The sequence below is a fragment of the Arctopsyche grandis genome, chromosome 2 (assembly GCF_051622035.1).
Source record: "Arctopsyche grandis isolate Sample6627 chromosome 2, ASM5162203v2, whole genome shotgun sequence".
Classification (NCBI taxonomy): domain Eukaryota; kingdom Metazoa; phylum Arthropoda; class Insecta; order Trichoptera; family Hydropsychidae; genus Arctopsyche; species Arctopsyche grandis.
The window spans coordinates 38,983,855-39,001,961 of NC_135356.1; the positions used below are offsets into that span (position 1 = coordinate 38,983,855).

Below are 18,107 nucleotides of genomic sequence, written 5' to 3' on the forward strand. Positions count from 1 at the left end.
CGTACAATTTAGCGAACGTCTACAATTTGACGTAGATAACGAAGACATCAACTAACTTCTTGAAAATGATTTAGAAGATCTAACCAACGCAGAATTATTAGATCTTAATCAATCACATCTGTGAACCGCAGGATTCAAGAAAATCTTGCATGCTACCAAGAAATATATAGAGAAAAAATACAGGATAATTTTCAAACAAAATTAGACACATTTTTCAAAAAAACTCATACGACTGTATCTCAAACTGAAGATGAAGAAATGGATTGTACTTATGTGATAAGTGATGAGGATGTATAATTTATAATTAATAAGTACGGATGATGTAGATTTTTTTTTAAATTTAAATATGAATTCATTTGAATTACTGTATTAATAAAAGTAAGTAAAATCACCGAAAAAAAAAATATAAATATATTCCTCGACATACGACGGATTCGACTTACGACCGAGGTTCAGGAACGTATCTCCGACGTATGTCGAGGAATACCTGTATTTGAATTTATCGAGGACATATTGTTACAATACATATTACATCAATTTTGAAATTAAAATATTTGATATTATTAAGGATACAACATTACAATAAATAATAGTGAGCACAATACATCAATTTTGAGATTAAATTATTTATTTTAAACATTTAGTAAATTTCACAAATAAACTTATTTAATTTTTGATAGTTTTTTTTTTTTTTAGATAATTTGAAACATTGTCAACCTTTCTTGTTACATTTCACAATTTTGTCAACATACCGAATATACCACCAAGAGGCCAAATGTAACATTATGATTATGCAAAGACGTTAAACAAAAATTGCAATGTGTTTATTTTGTATTGTTTCGCTTATTTTCACGGTGTTTGTTCGACTTCTTTTTGACAATCTGAAGCCGCTGATCGCCCGATATGATGTTTATAGTCGGTGTTACAACCTTGGGAGGAGTAGGCAGCTCGTCCAACGGGATCTGAGGCGGGGGGCTCACGGAATTGGCTTTTTCCGGAGATATCGGACCGCTGGCAGTCGACGACGAAGAACATTCGATCACCATCGGCGGAGAATTAATGCTGCTCGCAGTGTCGAAGTCTTGAGCAGGCCTGGGCAAACTGCGGCCCGCCAAGTATTTTGGTGCGGCCCGCGAGCAAAATTCAAATACGTTTACTATTTTCTGATCTAAAATTTTTTTTTTTGATTTGTTAAATGTTTTATCGTTTCTGACATAAGATACAATTCGAATTTGGGCCCAACTAGACTACAAACTTAAATGAGCAAATATCATCAATATTAGAATCGATCACAAGGTACTCGATAGATCTCGACGAAAGTAATGATCAAAAAGATACCGCACAGTAATAAATTTTCATACGCGGATGTAACTCTAAATTTGAAATTATTGAAGAGCTTTTGTCATTGCAATCACTTAAAGATCAAATTTTATCCAGGATAAAATTTGCGAAAATTGTCCTGATTACAATTTAATTATAATTCATTGTATTATTCATCAACAAGTATTGTACGAAAATGTGTTAAAAGTTGAACATGTGACATCTTGTATTATTAAACTTGTAAATTTAATACGATCAAGTGGCTTGAAACACAGACAATTCATTGCTTCTCTATTAAATGGATATTGAATCTGAGTTCACAGATATTATTTATCATAATCATATTCGATGGCTTAGCCTAGGAAAAAATACTTCGGCGAGTATGTTCTATTTTTAAAAATGAAAAATATTATCGACTTTCCCGAACTGATAATGACTGGCTGTGTGATTTTGCATTTACTTTGGACATCGTGAAACATTTAAATACTTTCAACACAATGTTCCAAGGGGAAAATTTATATGTCCATGATATGGTGTAAAGTTTGAATGGATTTAAATTAAAACTACGACTATCTCTTCACCATTTATTTATTAAACGGGTAGACCACTTTTCAACCATGAAATGGCTGAAGATACCAGAAAATAAATTTGAAAAATATGGTGAAATTATCAACGATTTAAGTGGTGAGTTTCCATGAAGATTTGGCGACTTCCGAAAAATTGAGATAGGCTTGGCAATTATACGAAATCAATTGCAATATATATTCATAGCGTATCGATCGTTTTTGATCAACCTAAATATGTAAACAAACATTTGCAATCATTAATATCAATAAAAATTCTTTACAATCAAGCATCACAGATGAAAATTTACAAGCATTTTTAAGAATTTCAACTACAAAATTTCCTCCCGAAATTAAAAAAAAACTGTTAAAGATGTGAAACAGTTTCATTCGTCAAATTAAATTTTTTTTTTGTATGAAATTTAAAATAAATGATGTTTTAATTCCTTTTACGATAATGATATCCAAAAATAGTATTTTACTTGCGGCCCGCCGCTCATTTTTAATTTCTAATGTGGCCCTTCATCCAAAAAGTTTGCCCAGGCCTGGTCTTGAGCGTCGAGACAAGTCATACACTGCCAGGCAGATTCTGCATCGGTTTCGCTTATAATTGGACTGTGACACTCCTAGAAAAGTCAAAGGTTGAGTTTCTTTTGTCATGAGATTTAATCAGATGCTTTTACATATATATTTATTTATTTATTTATTTATTCACCAATTTGCCAAAGTGACTTTACAGATCAACTCCAATTCGACACTATGGTTATATAAAAAGGAAATTAATTTCTATTATATTATAATAATATTATATATTAATTAAAAGACAAATATGGATAAAACAAATACAAAAATACAAAATTGTTAAAACATGAAATATAAAAATACAAAATTGTAAAAACATGAAATATAAAAATATAAAAATACGAAATTGTAAAAACATAAAATATAAAAATATAAATTGTAAAAATAAAAATATAAAATTGTAAATACATGAAATATAGAAATATAAAAAACATGAGAAATAAAATTATAATGAAAAATAATAATATGAAAGATAAATATATAAAAATATGAAACATAAAAATATAAAAATTTGAAAATATAAAAATATGAATATAAAAATGCAATATGTTACAAGTTGCTACGATCTCAAACTAAACAGTACCTCAACCAGATCAGTATCAGATCAGTATCTTTCTCCTTTTCGCGTTCCTTTTCCTTCTCTCGCCCCGTGTCCAAATATTTCAGCTCATCTAAAGCTGAACGCAATTGGTCGGTAGAATCGCTGCTCGAAGAGTGCAGCAATCGCAGAGCTTGGCAGATGGTGGGGTCCAGCTCTAAGGCACACATCGTGACGTCGTAGACTGACAAGCTGTGACTGACGAAAAACCGATAGTGAAAAAATTCTGTGTTGCTAGCCGATACAATATTAACTGAAGGCCAAAGGTTTTCAGAATTAATCAATACTTCATTGGGATATGGGTGTATAATGGTCGACTACTGCATGACTTGTACAAAAACCAACTGTTGCTCTTTATTGCGAATCATTATTAGACACGATGTCAATAAGTCTCACTGCTATTTTATTTAAGACACAACAAAGCAACAGGTGTTTTTCTACAAAATATATTATTTATTTATAAGAATACATGGGGAAGACGGCGGAAGTCGATAGGTCCACGGGGCCTAATCGCTTAGTATAGATAATGAGATAAAACACTAATTACTCATAACATTAATTTGGTAAAAGACAAAAAAAGTAAACACTATAAAGGATATGACTAGAGATAATAAAAAATCTGTATAATGGAACATCTGGCAGCCGAAAAGTCCATCATAATAACGATAACTATCATACTAACGAGAACTCGAGTGCCAAATATTGTGTATTTGCGATTTTCATGGAAAAATTGTCTTTGTGACCACCGCAATGTGACGAATAGTCCAATTACCTTTTAGTACATAGGTAATTATTAAAGAAAGGTCATATTAATTTAAATATAAGACTTTTTATAAAATTATTTGAATGTCAAATATCATATTTATTCAAAATTTATGCATAAAATACATTTAATATATGTAATACAAGATCCTCTTAAGCATTGAAAATTTTATGTATGTATTTATATTTTAACAATAGATAAAGGACAGTTTGATACATATATTGCTTTAGCAAATGTTCTATCAAGTTGATGACATTCAGAATCAGTAATATTGTCAAAATATGATTATATTCGCCTATGGTTTATGCTAAGTAAACGTGCAGTAGATTCAATGCATGAAGATTCAGAAGTAGTGGACTGGTCTATAGCATCCAAGTCAATAATATCGGTATCTATGTATTAGTGTAGTGTGCGTGGGATGCGTGATGTGGAAAAAGGGCGGGAGATTATATAATAACAACAGGTTGTAAGTCTGTTTGTATGGCGACTGTATTTTATATAAATTATACAGAGATCAAGCAGGGGGGAAGGGGGGAACGATTTCGAATTCCGAGATCGACATATTTGCCACTTGCATTTCGAAAAAACGACAATAACTAATATCCAACTCAAATACAAATTGGACTCTCCTGGCGGCGACTCTCGTCGGGTGTACCGCAGGGCTCTGTCCTCGGACCATTCCTGTGGAACGCTATGTATGACGGGCTACTGAGTGTAGAGCTCCCGGAGGGTGCCAGCGCCGTTGCTTTTGCGGACGATGTCGCAATCATGGTGGTTGCGAAATCCCTCAGAAGCGTGGAGATCTGCGGCAATGATGCGCTCTATCGGGTGAAGACATGGCTAAATCGCGCTGGGCTGGAACTAGCAGTCCAGAAGGCGGAGGCAGTGTTCTTTACCAGACGAAGAGGTTTCGGCCCACCGAAATTGGAGCTGGAGGGTTTTGAGGTACCGTTCCGTAACTCGGTGCGATACCTCGGAATCCAGCTCGACCGGAAGCTCAGGATCACGGAGCATGTGGAGCGGGCATCCGCCAGGGCAGACGTGACTGCCTGTCAGTTTGCCCGCCTCACGCCGAATGTAGGGGGGCCTAAGAGTATTAGGAGGATACTCCTGAACTCGGTGGTCCACTCTGTACTCTGGTGTGAAGTAGCATTATTTTTCTTTGAATTATTATATATCCTAGACCGTGTATCGAACTGAAATTTTATATCTATAACTTGTATTAACTTGTACGCTCGAACTTTTACTATTTTTTCGACTTATTAATTAAATGTCTACTCTTATCGAAAAAATATAGTCCTTCAATTAATATTACATAAATAATAAATAATCAATAAGTTTTATAAACTGGAAACGAGCCTTTTATTACATACAAATCTCAAAAATGCTGCGACTAATTGATTTTTTCGAAACTATTGGATGCTCACATTAAACTAATAGTTGATAGTGTCATGCCGACTCGAATTGCCTCGAAGTCAAGTGCCGTTTTATTAAGTGATAAGCAATACTATGTTACATTCATTGAAAGCCTAGGTTCTATAAATCATATTCATTAAGTAGATAGAAGAAACGGAATTCAGCGAAGAAATGTCATACGATGAACACTTACCATTTTACATATCGACTAATTCCGATAAGTCATATTTTAAATCCATCGTCATATGAAATAATTATTATATATGGGATAGATGAAACATATTGTTACTAATCAGAATATATTACAACAGGTAAATACACTTTTACTATACATATGTACTCTGTTAATATTTTTCTTATATATGTAGATATATACTTTTTACCCGAACATGGGGTGACGATTTATGCAATAGTATCAAAGCTAATCAGTCTTTTCACTACACAATAACCATGAGCGGTGACACATCACTTGCAAAACTTGATTTTAAGTGGCAGTCATTACATAACAATTCATAAAAACAATTCATTCCACAATAACAACATATCAATTCGGAAATCAACGAAAACACAGTATTTAATGAATGGTCTGGTATACAAATATTTAAAATATAAAAAAAACTCATGGGGTGGCGATTTATTGGCAGTCTTTTCACTACACAATAACCATGAGCGGTGACACATCACTTGCAAAACTTGATTTTACCACAATAACAACAATTCAAAACAACATATCCCAACAATCAACGAAAACACAGATTAAAATGATAAATTGTGAGCAACCCCACGTAAATAATCGAGAACGCTGGAGTTGCTCCTATAATTCTCGATCAACCTCGACAGTCTCTCCGCACAATCTCGATAAACTCTACGTGGGTTGCTGGATTGTATTCCACTTAGTGACTGCTCTATTTGTATTTCATTAAATCTTTATTCCCTCTTCAGGGCAGAAATAAACTTCCAAATGTTAGGATGGTCAGCCGATACCTGTGTATGAAAACGGCGATGCCAGCCTTCTAAAAAATTGTTGGTTTTTGGAAGACCATCTTGCACACCTGCAAAGCAGTTCCACATTTCGTGTGCGAAATATGGCGGACGCCGCTGATGTCCTGATTGCGGGCGGCCGATCCACGTATCCTCGAAGTAGTCGACGACACGCTGGATCTCTTCGGGGAATGTCGATGTATTGACCAAATACTCGAAAGTGGGAACTACTTCGTTTGCCGGAACGAACGCCAAAGCCGGTAGCATTTTGAGAGTCAGTGCGAGCTCTTTTTTGTATCCGTCGGAATATGCATTGACTGAAATGGAAGAAGCAGCCACGATGCACAGTGAGTGGTAACTCGGTTCGGATGGCACTTATGACTGCTACTTCAAAATCAGTCATTATTGTTCTTGGTGACGGATTTGACCCCGGAAGCAATTTCTTCACTTCTTTAAACAATGTGCATATGTAGTGTTTGTGTCCTTTTGATGTTGTCGATTTTATATGCTAAAAAATCAATTCACTATATTAAAAAAAAAAAAAAAATTATACTTTGTCGAGAATTCTCGAGATTCGAAACAAAAAAGAAAATGTCGAATTGTCGAGATTCAAATATTTCCAGAAAATAAGATTCTCAAATCTCGAGATTTCGTGGCCTTTCGACCCACGATTTGTCCGATATATTTTTGTGCTGGCCACCTGTCACTGACGGCCACTGACAGTCAACATGACAGCCAACGGCTTCGGCATAAACACGTAGTTTTTCTCGCCACCGAAATCAGCAGCTCGGCCACTGGTGATGGGTTGTGACGATACTTGGAGACCAGCGACCAGCGACCAGCTCCAGTATCGCCAGTATAGCGGTGTGCGCCAGAGGAAGCATCAGAGGGTCTGTCTCAGTTGTCGTCCAGAAGGCAGACAACTCAGCTTTCTTTGTTTACTCCCCCCCTTTCCTCGGCTGCTCTGCTTGATCTCTGTATAACTTATACAAAATACAGTCGCAATACATAAACGTTTTCATTGGTTTACAATTTCCTCCCTTTTTTCCACATCACGCATCCCACGCACACTACGAAGGAGAAAGGGACAGAGCAGAGCAGCCGACATCTTAAATTAAAAAATAGCAACTAACATATAGGTACTTTTATGATATTTCTGATAGATTTTTAACTCATTAAAATATATTTATAAGATCTTTTTTTTTAATTTGTCATAGGACCCAGAATTAATTTTCCCATTTTTTAGGAATGTTGAATTAATTATACCTCCCACTTTAGATACGGTGGGACTGATTTTTCATTCTATTCATATTTTAATTCATACTCTATCATCATTAGCTACGAGTAATTATAATCACTGATGATGTTATATTATTATGAATATGATATCACTCGGGAGATAAATTATTCACATCAATAAAATCATAATGAAACTGTGTAAATAATACGTTCTTGAACTAGTACAATTATTTATGTATTGTTGTATTGTTTTATTTGTATTGTATTGTTTTAGATGCAGATACCATTAATAATACTGCAGATTGTTTATCCTACCAGAACAGTGAAAATGTTGTAAAAGTACTTAAAAGAAGACCAGGAAATCGAATATACGGTGGACTAGAGAAATTCATATCTAAATATAAGGGACAACCCGTGTCTGCAAAAAACCCTAACATCTGGATTGCTCAAAATGTCGATTTTGGTATTCAGATAACTTCTCCATTGAAAAATCAAAATATTTTTTGCAATGCATACTCAAGTCTTGTTGATTCTGCACGGCAAAAGTCGTACATGTGTTCTATAGTCAAAATGAAGCCTTTTTTACGAGGCTCTTTTTTATCATTTAAATGTACTTTTGTTATACTCATAATGAACATTTCAAGAAAATATATAATATGCAACTTTTATTTGTGCTGAAATGTTACATGTCAAAATTCAATACTTTCATTTATACAGTTATATTGTATGCCAAATCACTCCATAAAACTTGAAATAATTCATACCAGTAATAATTCATTTAGAATATTGTACTTTAGAAAAATGCCATATTCACTATTTTATTTTATGTAATAATTAAACACTAGCAAAACTTTCCCGCAGTTGTTCTCACCAACCACAACCATTAATATGAAGTACACGTATGATTTAAGTGAAGTTATATTTCGCAATTGCAATCACATTATCTTAGAAAAGCACGAAACATTTCATTACTCAATATAATCAATTTCACCCTACTTATTTTATTTATTAAGTTTTGATAACATGGGATCAATTAAGGTAATGATTTTTTTTTTAGACATTGGAAAACTATTTCTGAAGAGGAAAGGGTTGGAATAACTGTGGAAACTGCTGAGGACCCGTTGGCCCTACTCATCGAGCCGAGAATATCCTAAATTTGTTGTTAGTAGATTTATGCGACAACTAATGGAACAGTATCACATTTGTGTTAGCAAAATTTGATATGGGAGCTGTTTTGTTCACAGTTATCGTCGCAGGGAGGCAATCTGCTTTAGAGAATATGTCAAGATTAAAAATGCTGAATTCCATAATTTATTGATAAATATTACTTATAGTATGCTATTTTTAAATTTTTCGTTCTAGTATATTTAGAACTGAAATTTGGATTTAATGTACGTTAAGAATCCTAGCTCCACGCTTGAAACCCAATTATAAATGTGATATTAAATTCTGAACTAAAAAAGGAATTCGAAAAAAGATGTGGCTTCAAATTTTTAAACTCTTTCCAATATTAAATTTTATTTATCGCTGTGTGAATGAGCTGATAAGCATTAAATTTTGTGCGAAACAATTAGACATGTCACAAGCTACAGTTATTGATTGAAATCATTATTTACTTAGGGTCTGTGTGGTGTCGCTAATAGAACAACCAAATACCATGATCGGTGGAGAAGAGATGGTCATTGAAATTAGCAAACGTCTTTTCGTTTATATACGTACCAAATTTTTTGTAAAAAACTTCTATAGCTTCACACAAGAGTATTTTTATTACATGACTTGATACAATAGTCAATTTTCTTTAACGTTAGTTGTTTTACATATTGATTATTCATATATTGAAAAGAATATATGTGTTCTGTGTGCATATCTAAGTTTCCCATCCGAATTTACGTTGTTACTACTACGACATTTATTTACGTTTTTACATTTGACATTTGACGTGTGTGCATTGATACCGCGACATATACATATAATCCATTCATGAGTCAGTCAGTCAGTCACTTTTCTTCGAAGCCGCTGATATAGCTGAACGCATATCTAACATCTACTGCCCCTCCTCTATCATGTCCAACTTTTCTAAAGAATACAAACATAACCCCGTGGGTTCCACATCAGATGACGGCATATCCATAAAGCTTTTTGCCGGGATGGATTTCATTTTATGTTGGTCTAACAAATTCAAGGTGGATCGTTTCCAAGTCGATAAACATTCCCGTGATTGGGTTCCACTGATTTCAATGCTATTTTCATAGTGTAGTGGATGTGGTGGAGGCAGTTCAACAGCATGCTGCATTTTTATATGAAAGAGGTGGAAAAATGACTAGTATGATCAAGGTAATGAATATTTGACAATGAACATTTTATAAAGTACATAATAAATTTAAAATTCTTTTCTTACAGAAAATATACATTCAATGTTAGACTATTCAATGTATAGGGAGAATAGGAGGCGCCAAAATTAAATTTATAGAAAATCCCTTTTCTGTAATAATCACAACTCGGCTAATGAAGAGAGACCAAAAAATAATAACATTGTATTTATTTACTCAACGTCATCCTGTGATTTGCAACAACACACTATAACTTTTGTTCTGACAGAAAGTATAGCCAGCGCTGTTCCATTAGCAGTTATCACTACTAAAGTCTAACAACTTTTGAGAATTTTTCAGCATTTTCGAAAGATTTCTGGGGAACATAAATCCAAAATATATAGTGACTGCCGATTCTCATGCCGAACGCTTAGCTCTCAGTAATGTTGTTAAGGATTTGGAGATGGATCTATGATTGGAGTTTTAATAGTGGATAGACAGATATTATATAGATTATTTAAAAATATAATTATTTCCAACTCATCCCATCTCATGAAGCTGAAATAAACTTTATTATATTTAATAGTTCAGAGGTATGCAGAAAATACTTAGACTGGTTTAAACTTTTGTTTTCCATAAAAATATTGTTTATTTATAGTTCCAAACTAACTAAAATATCACGATTAGATTATAACCTTGTTTTCACATTGTTCTACCAGAACTTAAAATTGATACATAATTTTTTTTGTATATATGTATGTACATATCTTCATATTTTTTAAATTATGTATATATGTTTTTAACTTTTCTAAATAATTAATGTTTTACATATATTGTTTGTTTATAATGTTTTACCTTTATTACTTATTTATATTGTTAAAAGCAATTTTTCTTAAGATGTGTAATTCTGTTATTCTCATAATTACATATATGACTTAAATATTAATCAGCTAATCACTCACCATATAAAGTTTATCTCTTTTAATTAAAATAATTTAATAGTTCTAATCATTGTCTTTTACCTATTCTCTTGCGAAAAGTCCATTATCGATATTGTGTCTTAAAACTCATGAAAAGAATTCACCGAAGAATGGAGATATCTGATTTTTTTTTATTTGGTGATTCTTCAATGATTCAATGTTGAAATCACTTATTTCATGTGTCTTTTTTGTGTTTTACATTAATGAATATATATTTTTTGTTACGATTGTTTTAAATGTTATTAAAATTATATTTTAATGCTTTTATATGAATAAATGCTATTCTGTTGCTTGAGTGGCCCGTATTTAAACCCAATTACCTGACTCTTATTTCAATTTAAAACCGAAAAATCAAGGTGGACAAGAAATGGTCAAAAATCAAAAAAAAAAAAAAAATAGCCTATGTTTGGGAATTCCGAGTCATATTATATTTACACGATCAATCATAAATTGGGATTTATTTCAGTGAATTAAGATTTCGAAACATACTTAAGTAATTATAACTCTATAAAATTGCATTATGATACAGTTATTTTCTTTCTTAAATATAACATGTAAATTAAAAAGCAGAATATACTACGATGACAATTCATATGTGTGTAGCGGCTGGCGAGCTTTTCTGAAATAAAATTATTTTGTGGAGCGAGTAGCTTGTTACAGGGACGAGGAAGAGATGATAAAAATTATAACCATTATTCTCAAATGCTTATATTATATTTTCCAAATAGCAGTTTTGTGTAAACAAGATTTAGGTAGACAAGTTTTGAAAGGAGTATCTATACAATCAGAATGATATTTGACAGTTTAGATTTGAATAGGATGTGTGATTGTAGAGTGTTGAAACAATAAAGGTTTTATTTGTTTATTTAAGATATAGCCAAGCTTAATAACTGATTATATTCAATCACACAAATAATAATGTATTAATATATTTATGTAAATGTAACCCTCTGTGGTGACCGCCGGGGTTCTGGCAGTACCAATGCGATGCACGGTCAGTCACCGTTTTGCGGGAAGCATTCTCTTCGTCAGAATAAACAACACCGTCACTGTTGCACTCGCCTTCCCCCATACCTCTAATAAAATATCTATCGAAATACCTAGGTAACATTTTCTTATCTAACTTATAAATAAAAACCAACATATATATACATATTTTCAGAGTATCATCAAATTTATTAAATACTTTAACACGGATCTTATACTAATATACCTATGTATTTATGTGCATCTAAGATACTCTTCGTGGCTCTATTCTGTAATTTTTGTAGCCTATCTTAGCCTAGCCTACAGAAAAGATCCACAACACATAAAATGTGGTCGGACAATTGCATTATATATGATAACTGCCTCCACCACATCCACTATACTATGAAAATAGTATTGAAATCACTTGGAAACGATCCACCTTGAATTTGTTAGACCAGCATACAATGAAATCCATCCCGGCAAAAAGCTTTATGGATAAACCGTCATCTGATGTGGAACCCACGGGGTTATGTTTGTATTCTATAGAAAAGTTGGACATGATAGAGGAGTTAGATGGTGTTCAGCTATATCAACGGCTTCGAAGAAAAGTGTACACTGACTCATTAATGTATTATATATGCCGCATTTTGGAGTACACACACGTCAACTGTCAAAAGTGAAAACGTAAACAAATGTCTGTTAGTGTGTCTGAGCTATCGACGCGGCACCGGTGGCAAAGCAAAAACGGACGGGAAACTTAGATATGCTGGCCGTTGTTTGTGGTCTTCGCGAGGAGTTCGCGGGAATCTGTCAGCTCATCCGAAAAAGGTTCGCATGGCAATCGCTTTTGCGTTCATTTCACTTTGACAGTTCGAATATCAAATCAAAATTTAATCTTAATTCACCGCGCTAAATGTACCGCAGAGAGGTACGAGGTATGAAAACACTGATTGTGTACTAACACTAAGAGGATCCTTTATTTATGTTCACTTGTTACAATAGTAATTATATGTAAAAAAGAAGGTCGTTTTCGTTTCTCAGCTTCGGAGCCAATGGGACGCTGCCAGAGATTCATTCTGCATGTTTGTACAAGAGCGATGATTATGCCATCGGCTTCATCTTTAATATGGACGGTATCTACAAGTGAATTCGTCATTTTATAATGAACTTGTTACATCTCATCTACATAAATAAATCGTCGCTAACATTATTTGTTTATCTTTGTTACATTGTAAAACATTTTCTATATGTCATCTATATATTATAATATATATTCAATTGTAAATAGGATGTCCGAGCCAAAAAACCCACATGGCCGTGTTTTGGGCTCTTACGGGCGCGCACTCATTTTACGAGGCGCGCTCATCTGTCAAAATCAAACGCCCGCCATCCGCCAGCCGAGACGGTCTTGGCGTGGCTGGTCTACCTTGCCTGACCAGCCTGACCTCATCCTCATCTTGCCTGACCTCATCCACAGCCCCCGCCATAAAGGGACACAGGTGCCGAGAAACTCCCCGGCTCGCCATCTACTCCTTAATAAACGAGGATAAAACCGACTTGACGTGTCTAATTCCCCACCCCGCCCTGTTTCAGCACGTGCTCCAGAGCGAGCTGAACACACACAGACGACGACACACACACACAGCCATTGGTCATCCATACATCTACACACATTACAGCTCCTGCAGCTATCGTTCATGGTCCTTCGAATCGGGATGATCTCAGCGCTGGATTCTGTCGTCAGAGCACCAGGTTGGTCGTCAGCCATTTTGCCTCTCCCGTTATCCCTTTGTTCGGGCTCCCGCCATTTTGTGATCCCGCTTCTCTTTGTTTAAACTCCCGCCATTTTCGTTTGGCCTTCGGCATCACGGCGTGCCCCCCCCCTCTCTTCTCGTTTCACCCCTTACAGTTTCTCGGAGTCATGGCGACTCAATTGCGAAGTCGTCGTGGCGCCCTTCGGGGAATGCTGACGAGAAACGCGAATCTGGTCGAGCAATTACCGCTGAGCGTGGCCCGACTCGAATATAAGCTCGAGGAGGCGCGCCAACTGCGTCTCGATTTTCTGGACACGCAGTCCGAGTTAGAAGCGTTGGAGCCCACAGAGGCGGAGGATTCCGTGCGAACATGGGACGATTTTGAGGACGCCTATTTGGCATATACAGATGCAGTGCTGGACAAACTAGATGCCGCAAAGCGCATCACCTTGTCGGGAGGAACCTCCCCCCCAAGTGACCTTCTCCCGGTCGATCAAACCGTCCGTCGCACTGTTGACCAACTCGCTACTCCCCCAGTGGACCAACCCATTCGTCTCCCGGCACTGGAACTGCCAACATTCGATGGGAAGCTCGAAGATTGGCCCCAGTTCTCCCAACGCTTCCAAGCCGCAATAGACGGCAGTAAGGTGGATTCAGTCCGCTTCCAATATCTTACTGCCAGTCTTACCGGTGAGGCCCGCAACATTATCCGCGGCCTCGACTGTGCGGAAGGGGCCTTCACCACCGCTTGGTCCATTCTCGAGAACCGGTACAACAACAAGAGGTTGTTGGTCCCGAGACACGTGCAAGCATTGCTCAACGCTGAGCCTGTGGGCCGTCACGTCGGTCAAGGGTTGCGGCGGCTGGTGGATGACATCACCATGCATATCCGCACCCTCGGTTCCATGGGCATCCCCGTCGACAAATGGGACGACGTCCTCGTGACTTCCCTGTCGTCCAAGCTAGACCGGTACACGGCCCGGCAATGGGACATGCAGTCGGTCAAGTACGAGGACTGGACCTTCGAAAAATTTCTGAGTTTCCTCAAGTTTCAGTGCCAGGTGCAAATGAACGGTGAGGCCATCCAGAGGCTTTCGTTCACCACGCGAGAGTCAAGGTAGCTCCCTGCCCTAAGTGTCGGGGTGACCACTTGCTCCACTCATGCTCATCGTTCCGGAAGCTGGCCCTACCAGAGCGAATCAGCCTGGTCAAAAGGGTAAACCTCTGCATGAACTGTCTGCGTCCTGGCCACAATACGACAGCATGCAAGAGCCAAACTCGTTGCTCCCACTGTCGCAACCCACACCACATACTTCTGCACGCCGAGTTTACTCGGACTTCTAAGTACCTCAACGCTGCTCCTGCCCCAAGGGAAGCAAGCTTCGCTAACGAAGCGCCACACGCGCCTAGCCTTCATTCCCTGCATTCAACCGTCAGGGCAGCAACAGCCCCTCGCACCGTTCTGTTATCCACAGTGGTGCTGTCTGCCCGTGGAGGCGATGGGCGTTGGCATAAGTGTCGAGCACTGCTCGACAGTGGGTCAGAGATGAACATCATCTTCAATGACCTGCGTCAGCGGTTGAACGTCCAACCGCATGCATTGAATGCAAGCATGGTCGGGATAGGCTGTAAGGAAACGCCAATCTCCCAGGGCGTAGTCTTGCACGTTGCTCCTCGGGGGTCGAGGAGCCATGCCAAAATAAAGGAGATGGAGTTTTTAGTGATCCCTAAGATCACGAACAATGCTCCATCCAGAGACCTGTCGGAATTACGGCTGGGGTTGCCCCAGCGTATTTACCTGGCTGACCCCACATTTGATTCGCCGGGGGCAGTCGACATGGTCCTCGGATGCTTGGCATTCCATCAGTCCCTTAAAGACGGTAGGAGGAATATTTCCATTCCTCCCTCACTCGCCAGCGAACGGGGCTCTACCATTCACCTGTTGAACACTTCGTTCGGCTGGGTTGTTAGTGGGGAACTGGGCTCAGTCCCAACAACCAACCGCTCCGGGAACTGCCATCAAAAAGCTTCTCGTGATCCGTCGGCGGACCGAAGAGTTCCGTTGCCAAAGCCTAGGGAACCCGCTTCTAAAAGAAGCCGCGGTAAACCCGCACCCGTTGTTCCTCATTTCATCCGACCTTCCCAACCCAGCTCCAAAAACTCCTGGTCAATTCCTAGCTGGCGAACCACTGGTTGCTCAACAGCGGGAGGATCTGCTCAATCAGCCCGCAGCACGGGCGCTGCCGCACCAGCATCTGCAGCAGCGGGCAGAGATGGTCACTGGAGGAGTGCGGCACACTCCTTCAACAGCAACACCAGGAAGGCAGCCCAACGAGTAGCTCGACTGCCGATCGTGCGGCATGGAGAACATGGGGCGAGTCACGTTGGTGCTTCCTGGGCACGACGGCTTCGCACGAATTATCACCCTGTGCACTCAGAGGGGCATCACCGACAGGGCAGCTGGCGAGACGCTCGTTGGCCCCCTGACCAGCCGACTAGGCCTGGGTGCACTCACTGTTCTCCCGCCCCCATATAATTTTGTGTTTGTGTTTTGTTCTGTGGTGATGGTAAAACTTATGACAAAAATGCCATTGCCGGTGTAGTAGTGGTTTGGTTGTGGTGCGCTAATTGACGCTTTATCCTTTAATTTTGTTTTGTGTTTGTGATGGTGAATTCATACCACCCCGGCTAGTTAGCGCGGTATTAGTGATTCATTGTTTAATGAATTTTGTCCTAGTTTAATAAGCCAATCTCTGCTATGCACTCAATGTTTAATATTGTATTCTTATTTTACAGCTTCATATATGTTTGAAGGCTATTTCTTTTCTATTAGCTTTATGATGGCCTGCCGTGTAAGCGGTGCCCTACTTTATTTTACCACTAAAATAGACAAAAATGTTGATGTTTGTTACCACTGCTCGGAGCTCAACATATTAGCTTTGCAAATGATTGCAAAGACCTCTTATCTGTATCATTTGAATTGTTTATGTTGATTCTTGAAATATTTGTTAATATTCCAACCCCGGGGAGTATGTCCGAGCCAAAAAACCCACATGGTCGTGTTTTGGGCTCTTACGGGCGCGCACTCATTTTACGAGGCGCGCTCATCTGTCAAACGAGACGCCCGCCATCCGCCGGCCGAGACGGTCTTGGCGTGGCTGGTCTACCTTGCCTGACCAGCCAGTGTACTCATCCACAGCTCCCGCCATAAAGGGGCACAGGCGCCGAGAAACTCCCCGGCTCGCCGTCTACTCCTTAATAAACGAGGATAAAACCGACTTGACGTGTCTAATTCCCCACCCCGCCCTGTTCCAGCACGTGCTCCAGAGCGAGCTGAACGAGAGACGACGACACACACACACACAGCCACTGGTCACCCATACATATACACACATTACAGCTCCTGCAGCTATCGTTCATAGGTTTTTGAGCTCTTTCTCCTTTTTGTTGATGAAACTGGATGATGATATACACATAGTGCTGGATCTGCTTGGATCTCGAGTTGTATTCGTACGTGCTGCTAGTTCTGCGTCACGGACTTGCGATGTCCTCAGAGGTTGCACCGTTTCCTTTGAAGATTCTATGGTAGATCTGCTCTCTCTGCATACTGTGAATTGGCTCTGCACACTGTCTGCTTTCTTGTCAGTTGTCCAGTTAGACGCCAGAAGTCTCCGCTTAGAAGATTCTGGTAGTTGGATTTTTCGCTAGATTCGAAAGGATGAAAATCCACCTGGTCCACTTCGAAGTTGTCTATACAACGGTTGTTCCTTCGTTTTAGTAGTGATGTCCAGTTGTTCAGCTATATCCGCACCCGCTGCCACCAATTTTTATGTTACGGTGACAAGTAGGAGATGGTGTAGAATATTATAGTCACAGATTTTGTCAAATGATTATATTCTTTAATTACCAGTAAATATAAACGAGATTAATGTACAAGATTGTATTACAAGTTACTAGTCTCGAAGTGCTAGTTACGCAATTTAATCACAAGTGCCTTGTGAGACTGTTTGATCGCAAGTAACTATGTAGTAATCACAAGTTACTAGTCAGGCAGTTTAATCACAAGACTGTTTTACCCCCGAATGGACTAAGTGGTCGGTAACGGCATTCGGTCACTTCCCGCTAGAGTTCTCAGAGGTGACAGCGCGAAAACGTGGGACTGCATATCTAGTACATGACTATATAACAATAAGTAAACAAACGCATCGAGGAAGATGCAGTGAGCGACCTGCCTTTTATGTGCAGGTACTTAGGCCATATGAAGGCATTCTGGACGGACTGGCTGTACTGGCAGTGCGTGGATATCCTTGGATCACCCAATAAATGCTGTGAAGTGATTTTGGCCTTTAATGTGGATCATCCACCCATCTCTACGCAACAATACCATTGACACATGCAACACTTTATAGGGCGGGTGATAGGTTTCGACCGTTTCCCGGTCTATGAAAACTCAGTTGGGTTTTGAAGAGGATCTTTATTGCTCGATTAATACGGTTCGGTGATTATTGGTTACAAAACGCTCGCCCAAAAGTCACTCTCTATAACGGAACATCTGGCAGCCAAAAAATCCATCATACTAACGATAACTATCTTACTAACGAGAACTCGAGTGCCAAATATTCCGTATTCGCGT

At 38.4% G+C, this 18,107-nt stretch overlaps 1 protein-coding gene and 2 long non-coding RNA genes across 3 annotated transcripts; 2 read left to right on the forward strand and 1 right to left on the reverse strand.

Moving 5' to 3' along the window:
• Window positions 1–694: 694 nt before the first annotated feature.
• LOC143922486 (uncharacterized) lies at window positions 695–3,308 on the reverse strand. The gene is made up of 2 exons (XR_013261579.1): window positions 3,049–3,308; window positions 695–2,509 (listed from the first exon to the last, which is right to left on the reverse strand). It is a non-coding gene; the product is annotated as an uncharacterized LOC143922486 (long non-coding RNA).
• A 3,633-nt stretch (window positions 3,309–6,941) lies between these two features.
• LOC143922488 (uncharacterized) lies at window positions 6,942–11,045 on the forward strand. The gene is made up of 3 exons (XR_013261580.1): window positions 6,942–7,113; window positions 7,737–7,925; window positions 8,520–11,045. It is a non-coding gene; the product is annotated as an uncharacterized LOC143922488 (long non-coding RNA).
• Window positions 11,046–13,045: 2,000 nt separating this feature from the next.
• LOC143922487 (uncharacterized) lies at window positions 13,046–16,751 on the forward strand. The gene is made up of 2 exons (XM_077445738.1): window positions 13,046–13,219; window positions 13,314–16,751. The coding sequence occupies exon 2, from the start codon at window positions 13,642–13,644 to the stop codon at window positions 14,593–14,595; it is 954 nt and encodes a 317-aa protein (XP_077301864.1). The 5' UTR covers window positions 13,046–13,219; window positions 13,314–13,641; the 3' UTR covers window positions 14,596–16,751.
• Window positions 16,752–18,107: the final 1,356 nt, after the last annotated feature.